Raw genomic sequence first — 25750 nt, forward strand, 5'->3', positions numbered from 1 at the left:
TGGATAAACCACATTTTGTTTATCCATTCATCAATTGATAGGCATTCGGGTTGTTTACACTTTTGGGCTATTATGAATGACACTGCTATGGACATTTGTGTACAAGCTTTTGTGTGGATGTGTCTTCATTTCTCTTGGGTTTATACCTGGGAGTGGATTTGCTGCATCATATGGTAACTATGTTTAACTATTTAAGAAACCACCAGACTTTCCCAAAGTGGCTCCCCCATTTTATATTCCTACCGTCAGGTTTGAGGGTTCCAATTTCTCCACATCTTCACCAACAGTTGTTATTACCTGTCTTTTATATTCCAGCCATCCTATTGTGAAGTGGGATCATTGTGGTTTTAAATTGCAGTTTTCAGATGACTAATGTTGAGAATTTTCTCATGTATTTATTGATCATTTGTGTATCTTCTTTGAAGAAAAGTCTATTCAGGTATTTTACTCACTTTTATTTGACTTATTATTATTGAGCTATAAGACTTCTTTATACAAGTCCTTCTAGATACAAGTCTTTTATCACATTTATGATTTGCAAATATTTTCTATTTTGTGGATTTGCTCTTCATTTTCTTGATGCCCTTGAAACACAGTTTCTATGAAGTCCATTTTACCTAGCTTTTTCTTGTTGTCTGAGCTATGGTAACATATCAAAGAATTCTGGCCTAATCCAAAATCACAAAGATTTATGTCTGTTTTCATCAAAGTTTTACTTTTAGTTCTCGAATTTAGGTCTTTGATAGATTTGAATTATTTTTGCACATTGTATGAGGTAGGGATCAAACTTCATTCTTTTGCATGTGGATAGCCAATTTTACTAATAGAATTTGCTAAAAAACTATTGTTTCCCCCTTGAGTTGTCTTGACACTTTGGTAGAAAATCAACTAAATAAAGATGTGAGGGTATATTGCTGGATCCTCAATTCTATCCCACTGATCTACATATATGTCCAACTTTATTCCATGACAACACGGTCTTCATTACTATAGTTTTGTGGTAAGTTCTGAAATCAGAATTAGGAAGGGTGAGTCCTTCTCCCGATTATTTTGCCTATTCTGTGTCCCTTAAATTTCCATATGAATTTCAGAATCAGCTTGTCAGTTTCTAAAACCAGCTGGAATGGATGGGATTGCAGTCTACAAATTAATTTGAGGAGTACTGTCATCATAATATGAAGTCTTCAGATCCACGAACGTGGAATATCTTTTCATTTAAGTTTTTAAAAACTTCTTTCAACAATATTTTGTAGTTTTCAATGTATAAATTTTGCACTTCTTTTGTTAAATCCATTCCAAAGTATTTTATTACTTGTGGTACTGCTGTAAACAGAATTTTCTTAATTTAATTTAGTATTATTCACTGCAGGTGTATAAAAATACAATTGATATTTGTATATTGATCTCATATGCTACAACCTTGGTGAACTCATTTACCAGTTCTAGTAGTTTTTAGTGGATTACTTAGAATTTTGTATATATAAAATCTTGTCATTTGCTAGTGATAGTTTCACTTTTTCATTTCCAATCTGACTGCCTTTTTGAGTTAAATGAATGTACAACTTAATATTTGGAGATACTGAAGTCAATATTGTACAGATTTATTTTTTAAAACAAAAGTAAGGGGAAGAAAGAAGTGCTAAAGATAAAAAAGTGAAAACAGAAAAAAACCCCCAATAAATTAGAAGGCAAGAAATCTGGTTCTCACGTCATTATTAATTAGCTGTATGACCCTGAACAAATTTCTAATTCTCTTCTGGATATCTATATGTGTATGTGTGTGTGTGTGTGTGTGTATATATATATATATATATATATATATACACACACACACCTATATATATATATTTTTTATTTTTTCAATTTAGCATAACTGTTACCTTCTGGGGATATGTAAAGAGTAGTTTTCTTTAATTTATTCAGCATTACAAGCATGATTTTTACTCTCTATATATTTATCATCTTACTCCTTTTCCATTTTTTCCCCTAAGAGAGAGTAAAGTTACCCAAAATGAAAGGATCCACTGAAACTATCTTCACATTGAGAGAAAATATAACTCCCATGAAAAGCATAACAGAAGACATTGCGACAGTGCAGGCAACTATAAACAGTTATGCTCTTGGGAACAAGCTGACATATAAATAAATACTTCGGAGGCTTGTGCAAGAAATGAGTAAAATTGAGCAAAAGGATGAAACATTTACTCTGCCTAGTGCTATACTAACATTTTAAAGCTATAACTAAAGAATCACGAATAAAGATATAAAAAATGGCAAAAATGTTTTTAAAATATACATTATCTAAAGTTTCCACCACAAGGATCATCTTTTAAAATGGAAGTTTTAAGTAACTGTTTAAAATTACAATTTTAATTAAAATGGCAAAAGTGTCTCCTGACATTACATTTTTCTGCTAAAGATTAATTGGATACCTTCCCTCTACCTCTGCTAATACTGATGGTACTAGAATAAGTTACACTTCCATATTTTTAGTTTAATTTCAAGTGTTTTGGAACCTTAGTTTCAATCTCTGACATAAAGGAAGAGGACTATCCAAACAGGTATCAGCATCGTCGTTTTCCTTATGACGCTGCTGAAAACCCAGAGAACCCGTCCCTGCATCTGGGAAATAGTTTTCTTCATTTCTAGCTGTTTTATAAGCCTGGACGTACTGTTCAGGTTTCTTAATATGTATCTGAGGGTTACTCGATTTGTTGACATCCTTTTTCTTGAATTGGGCTGGTTTATGCTGCTGAGAACTCTGTTTCATTTTTTGAGTTGCATTCTTAGCTTTCCCAAACACTGGGACACTTTCCTCATCAGAGGAGTGTCTGTCAAGGCAAACACTTTTCTTCATTACAAATTTCTGAGTGGTCTGCACATCAACTTTTCTTCTCTGATCTAAAAAGGTATTTGGTGGTCCAGCTCTAATGTTAGAGGCCTCTACTATCACATTACTGACAGAATAAGGTATAGAAGTATTCACTTTATAGCTTTCTTGAAATGGCTGGTCTCCTTTTAGAATTTGACCGTTTGTAGATTCATTTTGCAAATAAATTCCTACAAGACTCTTTGAAAGATGTGATGGACAATCAGAATTACTGTTAGCAATACAAGATTCTTTGACTGTAAGCAGGGACAAAGTGTTCAGGTCAACATCTGGTTGTACTTTCTCCTGAGGATGCGATGAGTTTCTAAGCATTCGCTCCTTTGAAGGCAAATCCTGAAGATGTAAGTCAGTGATGCCAGAAAGCAGGTGCTCTTCAGGGTTAGTCTTTCGAAGATCCCAACCCAACACTTTATTACTGTGTGTGGTGCACCAGCTTGGTTCACAGGACAATTGTCCTGGGGTATTTTTAAAGTTATTAGGGATGGGTGTTTCAAGTTCTGACTTGAAACCATGAGAGAAAGTGTTCCTTGAAATAGCTGGAGAATTACTGAAAGAAGTACCTTCCCAGTCAATGGTGCTCAAGTCAAGATCAGCAATCGCGGATACATTACAGGGTGAGGTATGGGGTTGACTAGATTCTGAAATCAAAGACTTATTGACAGCTTCAATTTGCTGCAGAGCCAAAGGTCTTGAAGAAGACATCAACTGTTCTTGTGTATTCAAACCGGAAGCATTTTCAGATAAAAGCAAACTATTCAATGATGCAGAAATAGATTTCTGGGGTAATGTAGAATCACGGAAAATTTCTAAATTTAACTTAGAAGAGATTTCACATGTGGGTTTTAAAGTCATGTGTAATTGAAAACTCATATCATCTGTTTCTGGCAAATTGTTTTCTTTAGACTTGGTTTTCATGCCTGAAAAGAAAAAATATATATATAATTAAAATCTATTTTATTTAACTTGAGTAAATAAATAAACTAGAGATCTGACTGAAATCTTCTATATGAGCAATATTTGCATGTTTGTCTCAGTGCATTCCAGGAAATTGTGTTATAAGTAATTACAACACAATAATTACTAACAAAATATTACAAAATATTTTCTTGTGGAAACAATATTATAATCAAATTATTTTCCTCACCAAGCTCTGGGAAATAAAGAAAACATATTTATAATCCAAAATACATTACACATACTAGCTGCTCAGTAAGTGGTTAGTGTAATTATTATTTTTAATACTTGGTTAACTTATCAGACACAGAGCAGAACTGTTTAATTTTAGCTTTTGAGCTTTAAAAGAAAGTATGTCAAGACAAAGAAGTAAGGGTTCTCCTTACTCTTGATTTTATAGAACTTTCAGCAAAATTTAGACACGATAGATTCATATAGAACAGATAGCTCCTTATAACATTTGTGTATGGCATAAAGAGCTATTAAATGTGATACTTACTTTTTTGTTTCTTCCCTTTAATTTCTAACTTTTGTTTTTGGTAAATAGCAACAATCTCGGGATAAGCTGCTTCAAATAATGATTCTTCTTCTATTGTTTGTAGAACTAATTCTCCATGTTTATCTTCTATAGCATAATGTTCTAAAAGATTAAAAATATAGTAAAACAGCCTTAATTACAGATTTGAAAAAAATTAATTTTTCCAGGTAACTAAGCTTACCAGGTAAACTAAGTACTCCACAAATGGATAATTCATTGCAAATCTTGCTTTACAACATCTCTATTCTAATAGTTTGTTGATTCTAGTACAGAATTGATTTTCTTCTGCCTGCCAAGAGCTGGAAGGAGATTACTTTTTAATTAGAACTTTAAATTCTCTTGCTTCAGAGACAGTAGGAGCAGCTTAGAGGATAAAAACCTTTGTTTAGATAAGGTTAGTTGGTTTTAATTTACTACACTAAGTGTTAAAATTCCAGATAAAGAATGGGAATACAGTTGCCAAAAACTTCAATATTAACGTTCTTTAATGGTGTCTTCTGAAAAGAATAGAATTGAAAGGTTCATGAAAAATATCACAGTAGTCCCTCCTTATCAGTGAGGGACACAATCTAAGACCCCTCAGTGGATGCCTGAAATCACGGATAGTATCAAACCCTATATATACTATGTTTTTTTCCTATACATGCGTATGTATGATCGAGTTTAATTTTTATGTCAGGCACAGTAAGAGATTAATAATATTAATAATAAAACAACAATTATAACAATATACGATAAAGTTATGTGAATGTGGTCTCTCTCAATGTATCTTATTGTACTGTACTCACCTTTTCACTTAAAGGAAGCACGTTATGCCTTCCTTTGGCATATGTGAATTGCCAGCATCACTACTCTTGCACTTTTGCGGCCATAGTTAAGTAAAATCAGGGTGACTTGAATACAAGCAGTGTGACAGTGAATCTGATAATCAAGATGGCTGCTAACTAATGGGGGTTGGGGGTTGCATCTACAGCATGGATCTGCTGGACAAAGGGATGATTCACATCCCAGGAGAGACAGAATGGGAAAGCATGAGATTTCATCATGCTACTCAGAACAGCATGTAATTTAAAACTTATGATTGTTTATTTCTGGAATTTTCCATTTAATATTTTCGGACTGCAGCTGACTGGTGCTCGTAATTGAAACCATGGAAAGTAAAACCATGATAAGGGGCTTCTACGCTACTATTTTCCAGATTGTTGTTTTAGAGGTTATCAATCTCTTGAGGATGTACCCAGGCTTAGGGGACTCACAAGCAGCTGATAAATGAAAATGGAAATGATTATATGGAAAATACAATAAGATATATAAGTAGAAGACTAGATTTTTCCATTTATCCTGTATGACTGCAAAACTGCATGAGAAGCCAAACTATAATGAAAATATTAGTTGATGAGTTTAAAGCAGACACAAATGAACACAGGTAAATTTAAAGTGTTTCTTGGTTAAACTAGCTTGGGTCCATTTTCTCCCTTTAAGGGATAGTTCCCACAAAAATAAATAGAAGTGGGCACCTAAACCTGCCAAACTAGGTTAATGCCATTTTCTTTCCTGAAAATATACTACAGTGGTGGAACTGTTCTTACAACAGTTTTCAAAATTCTTCAGCTTCTATTTTGCTATTACTGCTTAGAATGGTTTATCTAATTCTTTAATTTCAGCCTTCAAAGTTAACCTACAACTTAAACCTTCAATGAGAAATTGGCTTTCTCATTCACACATAACCATACAATCTAATTTCAATACCAAATATAAATGAACTTGGGATTCTTTTCCATTTTAAATGATCTGGTGCTTTCCTTGTCTTCAGTTTTGTAGCTAATTCTAAGAGTTCACTGTATTTCTGTCTGTAGCAAAATAAGAGTAATTTGACAATTATAAATTCCCATGAAAACTAAATAAATTCCCATGAAAACGAAACTATTTGTAGCCTGAGTCAAGAAAGGAAAGAGAAAGTACCCAGGTGCCCCTCAGCAACCTTGATTTGTTTAGACCGAGCTACATGAGGAAATCCAATGACCAGACCATTTGTAGCATCATTTTCTTGAGAAAGATAAATCAAAACTATTTCTATATTGTTTTCTTAAACATTAATTACAAAAATGCAAATTTAAGACATGAAAATAAAATCACTTAAAAGTTTTTCATATTTATTATTAGTCAAAACCTATTTAAATAGCACAACTAAACTATGAAATTAATCTTTGGTGCATATGATAGGTTTCTTCTTTATTTCTTACACACACACATATGTTTTACATATGTGCACAATATTTGCTAAACATACATGGTTAAATGTTATAAACTCTCCTTAAAGTGAATACATACCAGGCTTTTTCCATTCTATTTCAAAGCAGTGAACTCCATTTCTGATCCGGTTTTTAACAATTCTGAAAAAACAAATTCATCTAATGAGGTCCAACTGCACAAATTACTTGGAAATTTTCAATTTGCAAATTGAATAATTCAATTTCCATTGACTTTTATTCTACTTTATAATATTTTTAGAATATTGTAAGAAATACCACAGTTAATCGACTAATTTATTCAAAAGGCAATTTTATTGTTAGATTCATAGAGCTTATAATTATTAGATCCTATGAGTAGATTGTTCCTTTCATTATTATTCAGTATTCCTCCTTTACGTAATAATTATTTTTGTTTCAAAGTCTATTTTGTTTTTGCTAATTTTGCTCTATCACTTTAGTAAATATTTACCTGGTAAATCTTTTAAATCTCTTCCTTTTCAAAATTTGTGTATTTTATTTTGCATATGCCCTATCAGCAGAATATTGCTGAATTCTGTTTACTCATCCAATATAATGCCTTTTAATAGATGTGTTTAATTCACTTACATTTATTTGATTACTGACATAGTGGGACTCATTCATACATCTTATTTTGTGTTTTCTGTTACCAAGCTTTTCCTTTGCTACTTCCCCCTTCCTCCTTCCTGTATTCTTTTGATTTTGTAGGTTTTCGTTTTCCTATTTTATGTATTGGTTTGGAAGAGAGAGATTGTATTTCTAATGTTTTAGTGGTTACCCTTATATGTTGACATGCATACTTTGGGTGTTTCAGTTGCTTATCGTCATATATAGAGGGTGCCAAAAAAAGGTATACACATTTTAAGAAAGGAAAAAAGTGTATTAAAATTGTAATACTTAATATATACTGATAACAAAAGATGAATACAAGTCAGGTATATACATTTTTTTGGCACCCCGGTATTAATCATCAAGCACTATGCAGATATTCATTTATGTACACATTTTTTTCAGTCAGGTTATTAAATTAGCTAAATATGTTTTATCAATTTTATGCTGACCACTGTTTCTTGTTATCTACAGCTTCCCTCTGGGTTCAGTTTTCTTGTTGCTGAAGTACAACCTTTAACAGTGGTTTTTATAAGGATCTGTGAGTGATAAACTCTCAGTCTTCCTATGTCTGAAAATGCCTTACCAACCAGTGAGTAATATTTTAGCAATGTCTAGGTTGTCAATTACTCAAAGCTTTGAAATATTACTCCATCATCTAATGGCATCTATAACTGTCATGAATTATGTGTGTTATCCAATTGTCTTTTCTTTGTAGTTTATCTTTTTTTGTTGATACTTTCCTCTAAACTTTTTATTTGGAAGTTTTCAAACCTTTAGAAAAGTTGTAAGAATAATACAAAGATTATTCACACACCCTTCACTGAGATTCACCAATTCTGTTTCAGTCCCTCCACTCACTTTACATTTTTGTTCCTTTTCTGGTCCATTGAGATAGTTGTCTGATTAAGCCTAGCTATATCTTTTTATACTTATTTCTTTTAGTAACCTATTATTACTATGTGTTTGAAACAAAAAAGTGTGTCAAAGCATGAGTTTATTATGTTCTCTTGACTGCAGGCCCTGAATAAGCTTTTATTATTCCAGTAGACCTTTCCTTTATCTTTATAAAACAAACATCCCACTACTAAAGATATTAAGAATATTTTAGACCTTATATTCAAATGGAAACACAGAGCTTTCTTCATACAATTCATACCGAATAGGCTGTAGTTGATTAGAGTTCCTTTTACCAAGCTTTCTTTCTAGCATGTCATAGTGGGTCAAAAGCACCAACAATTTCTCACATGCATAGTGATTGGGCCACTCCATTTTTTCAAGAGTAAATCTCTATAAACATAATAAAAATAAAACAAGGTTTTGTTATGTCTTAGAGATGAATAGCACTTTCAGTTTAGCATTAACATGAGTTAAGGTAGCATCAATGAATATTCCCAGAAAGAACAAGGAGGCAATATTACGTACTAATTAAGTACTAATTAAGTATTAAGTACTAATTAAGTACAAGGGGTCTCAGTTTGAATGCCAGCATGGTATTTCCTAGGTGTTGAGTAAATTACTTAACTTCTCCTAGCCTCAGGTTTTCCATCTGTAAAATACACCCAGCTCACAGATTATAAAGATTAAATGAGATTACATGTAATGTGTTAAATATAATAGCAGTGAACATTTTCAATGTTTAATAAATGTTGGTTGCCATTATAACTATTGTTGGGAGGGATAAGCAATAAGTAGTTACAATTTACTGAGCCTCTCTGTTTCCCTAGCCATTATATTAGAGGTTAATATAAATAATCTCATTTAATCCTCATAGTGACTTCATAAGACAACTAATATTATTTCTGTTTTGAAGATAACACATACCCGGTGTCACACAGGAAGTAGCAGACTGTACAAATTTAATTTACGTAACTGACTACAAATTCCAATGTCTTGGTAAACTATACTGCTTTCATAACAATATACTTGATCCTGACATTCTCTGGTTGTTAGCCTTTCTCTCCCAACATATCCCTGAATACAATATATCTGTATATGGTATTTAAGGTATCTTTTAACAAACAGCATAACTGTGATTTGTCTTATGGTTTACAAAGTATGATTACTGTGTGGCAAAGGAATGAAGACTAGAAATTAATGCTGAAGAATATCTGGGCAGTCAATAGCTGTCTATTTTAAATCTTGCAGATCTATCAAAGTGATTATCCCTTCTTATTTTCCTAGTATCCAACTTCATACTGTAAAGTAAGAACTTATTTTCAGATACCTGAAACAATAACAAATCAGGTCTTTGGTACGTGATTTCCTTGACCAATTTATCCTTGTTCAAAAGGAATTCTTCAATAACCTAGCAAGAGAAAAGAAAATAGAAATTGAGGCTTCAAACTTTTTAAAATGCTTCTGAAATAAACATTTTAATTATTAGTTATTACCTCATGGAACGGGAATCCCTCACAACTGCAAGCTTTTCTGAAAATAAATTATATACATGTTAGTAATACAATCAGATTCTGAAATCATCTCATCCAATCTCATTTAATGAATAATGTCCTTGTATAGTATCCCAGTCATAAAGCTTCTCTTTGAATCACTATTAAATAACTATCTTCTGAGATAGCCTAATTTTTGAACAGAATGAAAAAAGGATTTTGTAAATTGTTACTAATTTAGATATGGGGGAAGGTTTTAAGGAAATAATTCAACCACAGGTGTCTAACTAGGTCAGAAAAGAATACATTAAAAAAACCCTTACTTCCTGACATTGTTCTCCACGGCAACCAGCTGCCTATCATGCTCTGTACGGTGCCACTCACAAGGACAGCAGGATTCACAATCATGAGGTTCACAGGATTGGTCAGTTTGACATAATTTGCATCCATTCCGTTTGTGATCCTTAGGTGAACCTTTATGGAGATACAAAGAAGTATGATTTTTCACTGCTTTTTAGAATTATCTTCTACACACATTTTGTGTGTGTGTGTGTGTGTGTGTGTGTGTGCGCGCGCGCCTTTACCCAAATTCTTAAAAATGAATACTGCCTAGCACAGTGCCTAGCATATAAAACGGTTTCTATACATTTAGTTTGAATAGAGTAATAACCACTAACTAATTCTTAGGATAAAGCAGATCCTGAGCTATTACTCTCACATGATACTATTTTTTTTGTTTCTGTAAATTACTCTGCAATCTGAAAGTGTTAATTTGTAACTGGAAATTATACATTTATAATTTGGAATTATAGTTTATAAAATGGAAAATTTTGTGGTTTATTTGGTAGCTACATACAAAGAAAGTAGGATATAATCAGTAGTAGTAAAAAGACTATTTACTTAATAGAATAAATGGTTCAGGAAATGGTTTCTTTAATGAGAATATTTTTAAAATACAGCAACTAATTACCTCTGCTAGTGTCTAGCTCTCAGTTACCTGTACAGCTATTTTTAAACTATGCTTGGAACATGAACAAATTATAACTGTGGCACGAGTATGCAGCCCTAGTTCCCTTCAAAAGGAAAGCATGACTACCTTCAACATTGTTTTGAGAATACAGAAGACACACATAATGGATATGACCTAAAATCATCATTCATAAGGTATCAACAAACTATAGAATGGAATCTTATCTACAAGAACATTTATTCTTCCATGATTTAACAATGCTAATGAAAACATATTAAGACAAATAGATAAAACAGAATTTCTTTTAAAAGATGAGCTACATGATTTCCTAATCTCTCCTGGGTGTGAAAGCCCTTCTGATCTACTACATATCAGTGACATCATTTTTTTTCCTGCTAAGACTAATGAAGAGGAACCAAACTATTTTCAATAATAATGAACATGTATTAGAAATTAGTTTTAATGCATTATCTTCACACACAATAGAAATGCCCTATAGGACAATTAAAAATCATTTAAGTATATAAATACAAATCACTGATATATAAAAAAAAATGATTTAGTTCCACTTTCCCTTAAGACTTAAGACCAGTATATTTTTTTCTTAAAATGGATTTCTAGATTGAAAACATAATTTTAAGATCTAAATAATTTGGTATCATAGTTTAAAACTGCACTAATCCAACATTTATCATTTGTGTCACATTATTTCATTCAATTAACATTGATTGAGCACCTACTGTGTAATGTGACACAATTCCTGACTCTGAGGATTCCCAGTCTAGTGGGGAAGATATGTATGTAAAATGTACTAGAAGAACACGGGTGAAAACATGGATATCCGACACTAACACTCTAAGATATCATTCTCTATATCTGCTTACCTGGATGGGAACACACAGAACAATGAGCCAGTTTTTTAATAACTAGTGGTTGTTGATTAGAGTAACAAGATTTGTCATTCCATTGAGTAAACCTTTAAAAGAAAATGGTTTAAAATATATATATACAAAAAAAAATAAATAACAAGGTCATCAAAATGCCATGTTCTCAAATATCAAGCTATTCTGTTCCCTTCTACCTGCCTACTTATTCTTCCTTTGGTGGTCGAGTTGCTAGCCCAGACTGGGAAAACCCTCAATTTTAAACCGTGGCCTCAAGGACAGAAGAATTCCAATAGGGGAGGAGAGAGAGGTCAAAGATGTGTAAAGGGGAAGGGGAGAGTTGAAGAGGGGGGAAGGGATACATGGAGGATGGGGGAAGGGGGAGAAGGAGAGAGGAGTCAAGGGAGAAAGGGGGAGAGGGAGAAGAAGAGAGGGAGAGAAGGAGAGAGAGAAGGGGAGGGGAGAAGGGAAGGAGGAAGGGGAGAGAGTATGTGTGTGTGTGTTTATACTCATAAATTCATTCAGCCTTGTTTTTTAAACAACAGTGACTTAGTCATATACGTAGGGAGAATGATTTGTATATGTCTATTTTTTAGCTCTTTTCTGTGTGCCAGAGTAAAAACAAACTGAATCATGTACATGAACACTTCTGTATATCAAAATAAGGGTGAAGGGCAAAGTATAAAACTAAGTAAAACATTAAGCTTTTGGGTAAGAACTATTTAAAAAATCCAGATAATTTGAAATTATCATTTTCTTAATCTCTTACGCAAACAGCAAAGACATCTGTTTAATGAAAAATTTTAAGAAAAATGTATACTACTGCTAAAATGTCTACTAAATAAAAGTTAACTTTTGGCTAAAGTTCCAAGTCAACATAAAACCAGCAGGATAGTTAAGTATTTATTGTAAGATGTAAGTGTTCTGAATTGTTTCTCTACTTAAAGAAGTTAAAGTTCTAAATAAAAGCTAAATGATCTCTTTAGTTCATTGTGTAGTAAACTGGTGCTAAGAATTACCATTTAGCTTTTGGAATTTCTAACACATGTACTACAAAGATCAAGTACAAGCTTGCTAAAAGTGAGCATTAATTGCTGCTGGCTGCTGGATAAATAATAAATAGAGCTTCAAAAATTAAAAATAGGGGGAAAGTCAGTCTAAATTAGTCAAAATTAAAATCACAGATAATTATAAGAAGTGTAATTTCATTATTTCAAATATTAAGACCAGCATTTACTAAAATGTTGCCAAATGCATGAATTTGCTAATACTGTTTCTTTTTTTCTTTTTTCTTTTTTTTTAAGGAGGGCACAGCCCACAGTGGCCCATGCCAGGATTGAACCCGGAAACTTTGGTGTTAATAGTATCATGCTCTAACCAAGTGAGCTAACTGGCCACCCCAAGCTGATACTGTTTCAATAAGACAGGTTTGTAGTTAGCCAAGTACCACATTTACTTGTTTTTCCTTCTTTATGTTACTTTTCACAACTCCCAAGTGATTCCTTAACTAACCTCCATGCCCAAGTATATCTTTCTTCCTGCTTTGGCATAGTAATCACTGATACAAATAATGGATTTATTAAAGTCTTAGATCTATCAATAGCTTTACAGCTGCAATAGAAGCATTAAAGGAAAGAGCACAGTGACTTGAACTGTTTTTTCATGGTCTTTCCTTCTTGATTTCTACAATTATTGTTTCCTTTCTTGTGCTCACCATCTCAAACTTACTGGAGACCAAGAACGTTTTAAGTCTTCCAGTATCCTACTGTGTTTCCCCAAAAATAAGACCTAGCCAGACCATCAGCTCTAATGCGTCTTTTGGAGCAAAAATTAATATAAGACCCGGTGTTATATTATATTACATAAGATGCGGTATTACATTATATTGTATTATATTATATTATATTATACTCAATCTTATATTATATTAAAATAAGACTGGGTCTTATAATAATTTTTGCTCCAAAAGACTCATTAAAACTGGTTGTCCGGCTAGGTCTTATTTTTGGGGAAACATGGTAGGTAGTTCCTTTCTTTTCTTTATTCACTCTACACTTTGTCATCATTAATATTAATTTTTACAAACCACTGCTTTCATCAAGTAAATATAATTCACATGCTTTCAAAACTAAATAGCACAGTTTGTAAATTTCAACATATTCTGTATCATAATTGTCTCGAATCCTAAAATTGTGGTTTGAATTAATTAGACTTAATGTATTATTAAATGTACGGTTATAGACGAAAGAGCAGTCAAGTAAAAATTTTGATCAAATGTTACTATTAAATATTTGTAACATCAGGCATTTCATTTATAAAAAATAAATTCAACATCAAAGGCTTCATATCAAAAATAATTTTAAATGTAAAATTATTTTACTGTTATGTTATCTTAACATTAAAACAGTAAAATGGTAAAATACTCTAAAATAGCCTGTGACACATGCCCATGGTTATAAATAAACTCATTTGACATCTTACTACTTGTGTTTGCAATGATCTAATAACATTGAAAACATACAGTATGTCTTAGGATATATATATGTGTTAATTATATACATATTATGTATATGTTCATCCTTTCTTTGGAAAACTTCAAAATAAATAAAAATGAGTGATTTCAAAAAAAAGTATAAATCAGTTTTAAAACACAAACTCCTTTTTGGAAAGCATAATACTTTTTGTAATATTCACTACTAAGCTCAACAAGAATAATAGTCTAATGTCACAAGAAAACGTAATTTTTAGTTACCTCTGTAGTAAACTTTGCCCTTTCAAAATCTGTAAAAGTTTTAATGCTTGCTCTTTTCCAACACCAGGGACTCCCTTTTAGAAAGTGGGAAAAGAAATTCGAATATTAGTCACTAGGTAATGAATAAATAAAGTATAGTAAGTTCATTCAATAAGATTGTGCAGCTGAAAGAATGAGGTAACTCTAAGCAATGAGAGGAAAAGACGTACATGAAACATTGCTATGTTAAAATACTTCCAAACTAGTTAGTAAATAGCTACTCCCCAAGCATACTGAGTGCCTGCTGGCAAAGGGTCCTCCTCTCTAACCTGAATCCCATTCCCAAACTACAAGGATCCTGCTACTATTAGTAAAATGGTAGCACAGACACAATCCATAAGCCTATGTCTTTGGCATACCAGTTATATACCACTCTTCTTGTATCAGCATTTAGCTGCATCTTAAATTTCTGGAAAGCAAATCATGTTAGTATGTAGTCTTAAAAATCTTTAAGGAAATAATATAAATAGATGGCAGTTTTGGTTACAAAGCATACAAAAGGTCAAAATTGCTAAGACTAATGCACAACGTAACTCCACCGTAACTAAGGTTGCTTTCTATGAGCTCAAGTTTGCAAATCTTTTCTCACATCCAACATTAGGCTGTTTCTAGTCTTCATAAATACATATGGGAGATAGGAATCTTCTACTGCAGAATGACAACTGTAATGAAATGATTATTTTTTGTGTTATTTAAAAGTCTTTCCCTTCTGCTTCCTTTACTTACTAGTTAAAAAGATGTTGACTTCTCTGTCTGGTCACCAATGACATAAATTAGAAATCAGGGTTAATAATTTTACTATCCTGCTATTTTTTCCTCTCTTCTAAGCTCTGGTGAAAAAAAATTCTATGTCCTCCTTCTCTAGATATCTCTTGGGGATAGAGTACACAGTATTATAGGATAATGAGGGATTTAGTAAGGATACAGAGATGATTAGTAGAGACATAATGATGGGACCACATGGTAAGAGCTACAAGTCATTTTATATTTTTAAATACAGCATTTAAGAATGGGGTTATCCTCATAATTCTTACTTCATCACTCACCTAGTATACCTGTTTGTTACAGAGTACTATGTAGTATATCTTAAGATATAAATAAAAGGTTTTCATAACAAAAGAGAATGGGATGCTAAGAGGCATGGAAGGATGAATGGCTTATCTCGATAGTCATGTAGCCTAGCAACAGTAATAATAACACTGAGCATGTGCACAGTGGGAAAGCCGGAAGAAAGAAAACCAGAAACAGACAAAACAGTGATAAAGACTAATACTGGCATGATACAAGAAAAGAGTAAGCCCTATATTTCTTTAAAAGGTTAGGTGGATTTGAATGTGAATCTCTTAATCTAGTCTAAAGTAATGATTTACTGAGATTCAAGCTGTGGTTCTAGTTGTTATTCTATTCTCGTTTATAACACTCAGTGTCACGATGAGCCACCTTTTCAATGCCATTTGAAATGCTGATTATTTTAGTTACTGAATAGTTTATTGTGCCTAAAATTATATTCTAAATCAGACTGTTAATCATATAACCGCATTATATTCCTATTTATGCAGCATGTAAGGTATCAAAAAAGACACACTAGGACTAGTAAGGAGATAACGATTTCAGGGTACCTTTGGAAGATAATCGCAGCCTAGTAGTATTGCTAGTCCAACCAGAGCATCTCTGTCCAGACCTAGTTTACTTCTGATAGACGACATTGTGTAACAGTCAACGTGTGGGTCCTAAAAGAAGGTACAGATTTAATCTTCAAAAAGTAAATATTTATACATTAAACAACATAATTTGTCAAAATTATCTCTAAATGTTTATTCCTAAAAGTTTAAATAGAAAAATTATCCTGATCACCAGAATCTTCATAGAATCTAACACTTCAATATCTGGAAATCAAGTCGTCGTTTTAAAAATGGCTTAAAAAATAAATTATAGTATTCAATTTTTTCCTCTTTATTGTTATTTGGTATCTACAAAAGTAAATTTTCATCTTGCAAAATGAAATACTATAAAATGTATATTACTGAAAGTAAATATTCCCTGTAATTACATCATCTGAAGTTAACTGTTATTAACAGTATGGAGCATATTCTTCCAAAAAACATTTTCTTTAATACACGTACAAATATTTATTATTAACTATATATATATTTTAAATTAAATTTATTGTGGTGATAATGGTTAGTAAAATTACATAGGTGTCAAGTATACAATTCTATAATACATCATCTATATATCACATGGTGTGCTCAGCACCCAGAGTCAGTTCTCTTTCAATCACCATATACATATGACCCCTTTAACCCTCTTTTACTACCCCTCTCCCCTTTTACCTTCTAGTAACCACTAAACTGTTTTCTGTGTCTATGGGTTTTTGTTTCTTTCTTTCTTTGTCTTATTTACTATATTTTTAAGAAAGATTATATAAAAGTACTATTTTACAATATTTTTTGCCCACTAACATATCTGGATATCTTTAATGTTAATAACACATACTTTTTAAATGATAGCACACTCTCACATTAGGCAGTATTTCTCACTCTGAGGCAGTATTTCTCAATGGGGACACTATCAGCATTTTTGGAGAGATAACAGAATTGTCTGGCAAGAGATTCAGCTTCCCTGGCTCCAGTCCACCAAACGTCTGTAGTCTCCCTCTTGCCCAACTTTGAAACGTTACAACCAAAATGCCCCCTAGCAGTACCGCCCCAGCTGAGAACCATGTCTGTATTTAACCATTCCCTATCGATGGACATTTGGGTTATTGGCCAAATTTTTGTCATTACTAACAATGCTGCAATTAATATTCTTGTACATCTCTTTCCTTGTATATTTGGAAGTGTTTTTGAAGATAAATTACTAAAAGTAGACATTCTGGGTCAAACCAATGTATTACATAAGCGATTTTATAATACATTGTTGAAACTGATTTAGAATTAAATCATGTGAAACAAGTCAAGAACTTAGGAGAGAAATGAGCATTTCAAAGAGCATGAACTATGTGGCAATGATATACATATTTTTTTTTAGTTTAACAGACTTTATAATTTTAAATTATAGTAACCATTTTATTTAGCCATTGCTATGTGCCAGGCTTTAGGGTAAGCACTCAAATGCATTATTTCATTTAATTCTTTAATAATCCCTTTAATTGAAGTGGTTTGTAAAACAAATGCTGACAGAAAGAAAAAATACCTTGGTATTCATAGTGAAGTTCCTATAAACAGTCTGGGCCCCATAAAGGAAAGCGTCTCCATCATTGGTGAGGCAGCCATCCACATAACCACTGGCATTGAGGTACGCACACATGGCTTCAGCTTCCCCAGCAGCTTGGACCCAGGGAATTCCTAAGCATTCCAGCAGTTCGAGACACTGAAAAGAAAAAGTAGGTGCAAGAACATTTTTATTACTGATTTTGTCAGCATTTAACTTATTTCTATGTTACAAATATTAATAGTTGCTATTTAGGTATTTTACAAATTGTGATATCTAAGAAGCAATTGGAAACTTGAACACTGATTAGTTTATGGCATTAAAGAATGATTGCTAGACTTTTAGGTGTTATAATAAAATTTTTACTGTGGTTATGTTTTTCTTTAGGTTCTTAAGACTCATTATCTTTTAGACAAAGGTACTGAACTATTAAGAGTGAAACAACTTTTTATCTGGGATTTACTGCAAGATAACATGGGAGCAGGGGAGTTGAGGGATAGGGAAACAAGATTAGCCAAGAGTTAATAATTGTTTAAAATGGAGGATGGGTTACTTTTGTGTTATTTTAAAATTTTCCGTAATGAAAAGTTAAACATTTTTAATGTCAATTAAGAAGAAATCCATATTCAATTAGAAATTAATTTAAAAGTTACTTTAAAAAAATAATGAATATTCAATTTTCATTGTTTTGCTGAATGGTAGGTACCTCAAGATTCTGGAAATTATGTTTAAATGATTAATAATTCATCGCATTAAGATTTACATCTGTAAAATAACAAAAATTCTTCTCACGTGATGATCAACCTAATAAGAAGTCTTCCACAGAAGATGCAATTGTACAATTTTAGCTTGAAGCCTTAAAGTTCACTTCTTTTTCTCCTATCATCTCTTCTGTAAAAGGAAACTCTCAGATCGCGGGACAGCACGTAGAAGCCAGTCAGTTATTGGTGTGTTCCTAGAAAGTCAAGTATTTGTGCAGAACATTCCTGTCAATCTGCTGATGCATAAATAATCCTTTGTGCGTTTTTCTGGGTTATGAATTTAATTGAGCTGAGCAGCTTCAAGTTTAGTCTTAAAGCCTAGTGCATTCTTTTTGTCATTCTCATATTCTATCACTGAAGAATACTGGGTAAGGTTAGGAAAAGAGACTACTTGTAGTTTCTAGAGACTGATGGAATAAATATCTCTTTTGCTTTAACTAACTGCTTGCATGCTGTTATATAAGTCTCTGCCAGATGTTGCCCAAGGTGGACAAGGTTCAAAAAGACAAATTACTATGTCAACAAGAGGTACTTTTCAGGACTCCGACTGGCTGATTTTAGGGAGGTAGTTTTGTTACAGGCATTGCAACACCATAGTTGCTTTGACCTTCCTCCAATAAGAAGTAGCCTTTCATAATAAACAAGAGTCTGAAAGTTATCTCAGATTCCTGTGCCATTTGTCATTCCAACTCTTTTCAAAAATCAGCAAAAATTTGTGCTGAGGCTGGTTGTAAATTTCCCTACCCTAAGTCTCCATCATGCAGGGTGGAGGTGGTACTGAAGGAAGACTTATCTGAGCTTTCCATGCTTATACCTAAGTTTCTAGTAGATTAGGACAAAGTAGGACCTAGTAAGTGAGGTACAGAAATATGAAAATTAATAATGGGCAGGTAACGCTGAACAAAACACTTAAGGAAACCCCGATTACTGTAAGAAAGAAATAGGAATGAAGCAATTTTCTCAAAAAGAGATGGACATCTTTTTGCTTTGTAGTGGTATTTAATGCCATAAGTATGTGGACCATGATTATTTCTAGGAACTGATTATACAACAAATAATTAGAATCCAGTACAGATATTTTCTTCAACTACTGATAAGGTGGAAGACTCACTAATTGAAAACTATTTTCTAAAAAATCACCTAACAATAAAAAACAGAATTTCAAGAGAAAATGATTATTTATACAATGCCTTTTAAAAGAAATGAAAATTTTAACCAAAATTAAAAAGAAAAACAGGGATATGAATTAAAAGCAGATATGACTAAAAGTTTGTAACCTTAATATGTAAAGAACTTGAACAAAAGAAAAAATCAAAACCTCAACAGATAAATGGGGCAAAGAAATGATGGCCACCATCCATGAGGGGCTAAAACTAGGTTAAATGTTTAACCTCACCATTAAAGGGACAAATATATATTAAATACTATGTATTATAAGTATTTTTATGTATTACATAAACAAAGAAATACCTTTGATTTTGGAAACTAAATAATACAAAGATAAACCTCTTATCACCCAATATTCTTGTGGGTGCACTGAAATCGTTTATTTCACACCTTTACTGGTGAGGAGTTATTGGCAAGAGTTACAAAATCTTGCCAATTACTTTCTTTGTTCTATCCATCCCACTTTGGGTAATTTCATCTTAAAAATCCCAAATCACAAGAAAAAGCTATGTACACAAAAAATGTTTACCATAATTCCACATGTAATAGAGAAGAGCTGAAAACTAAACAATACATACAATCATGGGGAATGATTTTATAGCTTCACACTTGTTGCACAACCATTACAAGTTACGAATCAGAATAGAATGTGGCAACAGGGAAATATGGATAGGATACATTAAGTGCAAAGTCCAAAATAAAAATTATTTATGCACTTTTATGGCAAGTTTTAAAATATATGTAATTTGAAAAGAGACAAAATAAAATGTCTAAGAAATAGCTTCCTATTGTTTTAATAACATTTTATTTCTTTATGGATGATTTCTCTTAACTTTTATAAAAATATATAACATTTTATAAGTAATATATAAATATATTAAAATATAGCAATAAGTACTTTTAAAAATTACAAAGCCCAAAGGAAAGCCAAATATGTATTCAATATATGAACTAGCATCAATCCTGAATGAGTGAAGTATGCATTAATGAGATCTCTCTCTATTCTGGGAATTCTTTAAGTGCTAAAAGATGTCACAAAAGGTAGCATGTATCAAGTCCCTACTATGTACTCGTTACTTTGGTTACTGGATGTTTAGATATTTTCTTTAATTTTTACCACATCCCTGCAAAGTATTACTAGCCTCATTTCACGGAGTAGGAAATGAGGCAGATATAAATTAAAAGTCTTGCCCAACACCTTAGAGTGTCAAAATGCCAGAGCCAGAACTTGAACTTAGGTCAGTTTTATTCCAATACAAACTCTCTTCTCTGTGCACACTGGCCATTTATATACAATAAGGTCAGTGAGTATTACAGATGATTGTGTAACAATCTTTATCAGAATAAAATGTTCTAACACATCACCAGAATTATTAAATCAGATCTGAATGCTCACCTCTCTTAAGACTGATTTAAAATGTGATCTTCCTGTTTTCTGGGACCATGTTTTTTCAGAAGGCCCATATCGAATCTGATTCCTTTTGCTCATGATTTCAGCTTTCAGCTTTGGGGGCTCCCCTTCCATAACGAATACTAGTTTTACATCCACTAGTGTTAAGTATGAGATACGAAAAAATAAGTTCCTGCAATTTAAAAAGTAGTAATATATTAATCATCATATAATTATAACAAAAGTCAACATAGCAGTATGACATAATGGCAAGAACACTAGACTGGTATCTAAAGGGCTATATGCAATAACATTTTATTACAATTTTATTTTCACTGGCCCGAGAAACTACTGAATGTTCTTAAGCAAGGGAGATGTACGATTATTCCACTTGCTATGTGGAAAATGGTCTGGAGTTGGAGGAGACTGAGAGAGGAGGGAGGGAGTTGGTGAAGATGTTATTTCAGCAGTAAAGACAGCTGATGCTGGCACTCGCTGAGGAGGTCCCTCTGGACATCGAGAGAGGTTTATGAATACAAAGTATATTTTGGAAGTAGAACTGGCAGGACTTCCTGATGGATTGGACATGGGGCTGGGTAAAATAGGGAGAGAATGGCTCCCATATTTCTGGCTTATGGTCACTGAAGTATCCAAGGGGATATGTTAAACAGGCAACTAGATATGTGAGTCTGGAACTCAAAAGGTAAGAGGCACGAATTCGAGCCATCAATATAGAGATGGCAGATCTAGACATGTTAATATATTTTAAAATCTCAAAATGTAAAACAAAAAGAAAGCGGAAACAAAACCAAGACATCACTGCTTATGCAATCATACATTTATATTCTAAGAACTTTTACTATACCTGAGGTGGGGCTTCATGACTGTTCCAATCATTTTTTTGACTGTCTGTGCTTCACATACCCAGAGACTCAGATCAACGGCAATCGTTTTCCCACTAAGACTATGCAAGTGGATGTGTTGCTTAACAGGCTCCAAAATTTGCCACAAGTCATTCACTCCCATTCTGGTTATTATCTGCTGTTATTTGAAACACACTTTCAAAAACTGTTAAAAGACACAGAAGCTCAGAACAGGAATTCAAAAACTACATTATGAGCTGGTTTGAAATAATTCACAACTATTCCCCTTATTTCTTTCATTAGTCAGCTTTTTGGAGTGAATCAAGAACACCTGAAACATTAAAAATGATGGTAAATGACTTACTGACTACAAAAATACTGAAGCAGCTAATGGACTAAAAGTTATTTGCAGATTGCAGTGTGCTAAATTTGTCCTTAAAATTCACTCATAAGACCAAATATGGGTATCTCTATAGTACTGAAAAATAAAGTTATTTTTAAATGTAATGTATCTCAAATATCAATGTTTCCCCTTGTCTCTCCTCATTCTTTCCTGTTCTTTTCTGTGTCCTCTTTAGCAGTGGACAAGAATAAAAATTTCCACATGGTTGCCTTAATATTGTATGAAATTTAGAAAATAAAAGAAAAAAATTACCCCCCTAAAAAAAAAAAAGATAATTAGTTGTTCTAGCTAATAACAAGAGCTAAGAAATGTGAGATTGGTAGAAAAACAGGGATGCTGTAAATCATGTACACTTTCTTGAGAACTCACTCCTTTATTTACATGCCTAACGAGGGAATAGGACTAGCCTCTATCATAATCAGGAAAAACAAAACAGTAGCAACAACACAAAAAAAAACAAAAGCAAGGAAGCATGCAAACAAGCAAACAAACCAAAGAAAAAAATAAGAGGTTAATGAAGGAAAACTCTCATGAAAACAGAAAATGCAGAATTGGAGAAATATGGAATAATGTTTTTAAAAAGAGCGTTGACTGGCTTTTTAATTACAAGGTCACACATGTTCATTATGGAAAAATAAAAAATCTTTTAAAAGAAATAAAAATGTTTAAATCACCTATATGTGGTATGATCAAAAAATACAGTGAGTGTTTAAAAAATTACTACAGTAAAAGACACACTGCCATTAATCCCTCTCAAAATACTCCCCTCACTTCAAACACACTTATCCCATCGTTCTTGCCACTTCCTGAAGCAGTTCTGGAAGTCCTCTTTCCTGAGTGTCTTTAGTAGCACTGTTGTGGCTGCCTCGATGTTCTGAATCGATTCAAAACATTTTTAACTTTCATGGTCATTTTGACTTTGGGAAAGGGCCAAAAGTCACATGGTGCCAGATCCGGTCAATAAGGTGGATGAGGACACCCTGTAATGTTTTTATTTGACAGAAATTGCAGTGCCAGAAACAATGTGTGACACAGAGCATTGTCATGATGGAGGAAGAAACTGTGCTCATTTCTCAGGTCATTTTCTATATTGTTTCTTAAACACTCTAATAAGCCCTTACAATAGTCACCATAGTGTTCCTGGATACACGCTCAGCTCATACCATTCCATCAAGGTCAAAAAATACAACTACAAGTAACATCACCTTGATGTTGTATCTTGATTGACGGCTTTTTTCGCGCGAGGAGTACTGGATGATTTCCACAGAGAACTCTGATGCTTAGTCTCAGGATCATAACCACAGACCCAAGTTTCACCTCCCGTGATGACATGTCTTAAAAAGCTGGAATCTGAAGTGGTGCGATCACACAACTCCAACAAAATCGACACACTGTTGCTTTTGTCTGATAGTCAAACCCTGTGGAACAAATTTCGAACTCACTAGCCTCATGTTCAAATCCTCAGAAACTTCCCTAATAGTCTCCTGTTTGATTGAATCATTTCGCTTACTCTTTCAACATTCTCTTGGGTTTTTGATGTTGAAGGACATCCCGATCTCTCCTCTTAAATCGATTCACAACCATTATGAAATCGCTCGAACTGCTTGTAAACCGTCTTCACGGTCACTGCAGCATCACCATAAACTAATTTTACATTTCGTGTGTTTCATTAGCACTTTTTTGTAGTTTGAAACAAAATATCATGTGAATGCATTGTTCGTGATGCATGATTTACGGCACACTTTAAAAAACACCTTCTCTCAACCGTAGCTCACACCCAACTGACCCCACTGAACAAGATGAAACTTGTCATACACAGTTACTAAGGTTCAATACGCTGTTTCACATATTGAGGATCCCTGCCTTTTGATCATACCTCATATACAGATTTAAACACAAAGAAGAAAGCAGTAGATAGTTAATGTTAGCTCAGTGGCTGATATTGTCTATTTCACATCAAGAAGCTCCACTGATTGAATGGGCATTATAGCATAAATTTAGAGTTAAGATTTTCTCTCTTTGTTCATGTAAAAAGTTGCTGTTAATGCTGGAAAACGAGTGGGGACGCATATATTTTCTGAGGCATTATTATGAAAGGAAACAAGACTGAAATTATTAACCATCAGAACACAAAATTTTTAAAAATATGAAGTTTGGAAGCATTCTTGTTAATAGTTTTGCTTTCATTTTGTTTGTGACTCAAACTGGATACTGGAGTGAATTATTATTGAAGGAAATTAATGGACGTCTTCTCTCTGGAGGAACATTGTCATAACTGATCTTATTTCATTTAAATGTGATCCTGACTGTCAAAATTTTAAATGCTGGTATCTTCTGATTTAGCAATATCTCTCCTAGGAATATATTTTAAGATATGCTCTTAGGTTTGTGAAGATTTACATACAAAGATATTTATTGTAGCACAGTTTATCACAGACACTAAGAAGAACCAAATGTCCAAAGGTCATATCTTTAAGTAAATTATGGTATGTTCATACAATGGAATAGATAATGCAGCCAGTAAAAATGGGATAGATTTATACGCACTGATAAAAAAAGTGTTTAAGCTTTAAAACTAAAAATATGTACAAAGTAGGTTACATATTAAGGACGGCTGAAGGTGAGGGATGAGAAGAATTACTCTTCAAAATTTATTCCTTTGTGCTGTTTATTGTTTTAAATAACCATACACAAGTATTATTTTCCAATTAAAAAAAGATTTAAAAATGTGATCCTATTTGTAAAGTGTTGGGAAAATAAAATAGAAATCTTTACACGGCTTACTTCCTGCCTAAATATTAAGCAACCAAATACGGATACAGTTCATGGGCCAAACTAAAATGCAATGTTCTGCAAATTTATGTATACCTGAATATCAAATATGACTTCAGTATGGCTTTTTAAGAAATAAGAGATTCACACTTGTTGGTTTCCTTTAGAATGCCTAGAACCTCATCATGAGGTCTTAGGCCAGGCGCATCTTTTCTCTGGCCCTTCCAGTTCTAAAGTTCAATCCTTCCTATCATATCGCTAATGCTTGATTACATAAATTGACTACACATATGTAAATGAATAGAAAAAAATGACGATCATAACGTAGTGTAGTGTTGTTTATGATGGCACACATAAACACATTTATATAGAGGACTGTGATGTAGATTGTATTCCTTCTGAGGGTTGTAGAAAAAACAAAGTAGAGAAACACTAATGAGGTAGATTCTTAATTTTACAAACCATAGTTCTCTAAGTACTTCAAGCACATTAGGATCATTTTGTAAAGGATCACCTTGTAAAGATTTTAATGTATAATAATATATTATTCACTAGGGCAGCCATGCCTAGAAAAATATAAGCCCAGAACTGACTTTATTAATGCGTTAAGGATCCCTTAAGCAAGATAAAGAGGGCTTTTATCTAGGCCTATAAATAATATCCTTAATATAGCACAATCATTACACTTAACACTTAATTCTTATTACTTTAGCTTCCTTTGTCTTAAATAATCCTGGTTTAAAGAATGAGCATCCACGGTTACGTTACAGAACTAGAACTGGTAGTCCAACAGATTATCAGTGATGTCAACCTAGGACATCGATTTTGGCTATTCTTTGATTGTAATATAGCAAAAGACTACAAAACTGTAACAACCGCTACTTA

General features: G+C 32.9%; 1 protein-coding gene across 2 annotated transcripts in view; it reads right to left on the reverse strand.

Moving 5' to 3' along the window:
* Positions 1-1833: 1833 nt before the first annotated feature.
* The window catches only part of GEN1 (GEN1 Holliday junction 5' flap endonuclease), a 28440-nt gene continuing 4523 nt past the window's right edge, over positions 1834-25750 (reverse strand). Inside the window, exons 2-14 of one of the 2 annotated variants that reach the window (XM_033124580.1) lie at positions 21693-21895; positions 20834-21020; positions 17492-17668; positions 15916-16026; positions 14258-14331; positions 11506-11597; positions 9975-10125; positions 9655-9691; positions 9489-9569; positions 8421-8551; positions 6714-6775; positions 4344-4484; positions 1834-3807 (exon numbers count right to left, since the gene is read on the reverse strand). In XM_033124580.1, coding sequence (XP_032980471.1) covers positions 2501-3807; positions 4344-4484; positions 6714-6775; positions 8421-8551; positions 9489-9569; positions 9655-9691; positions 9975-10125; positions 11506-11597; positions 14258-14331; positions 15916-16026; positions 17492-17668; positions 20834-21020; positions 21693-21853 — 2712 coding nt within the window. In that variant the 5' untranslated portion in view covers positions 21854-21895 and the 3' untranslated portion in view covers positions 1834-2500. The remainder of the gene's footprint in view (positions 3808-4343; positions 4485-6713; positions 6776-8420; positions 8552-9488; positions 9570-9654; positions 9692-9974; positions 10126-11505; positions 11598-14257; positions 14332-15915; positions 16027-17491; positions 17669-20833; positions 21021-21692; positions 21896-25750) is intronic. The other variant, XM_033124581.1, reaches the window with a different exon arrangement.

This window comes from Rhinolophus ferrumequinum, chromosome 13 (assembly GCF_004115265.2).
Source record: "Rhinolophus ferrumequinum isolate MPI-CBG mRhiFer1 chromosome 13, mRhiFer1_v1.p, whole genome shotgun sequence".
NCBI classification, from domain to species: Eukaryota; Metazoa; Chordata; class Mammalia; order Chiroptera; family Rhinolophidae; genus Rhinolophus; species Rhinolophus ferrumequinum.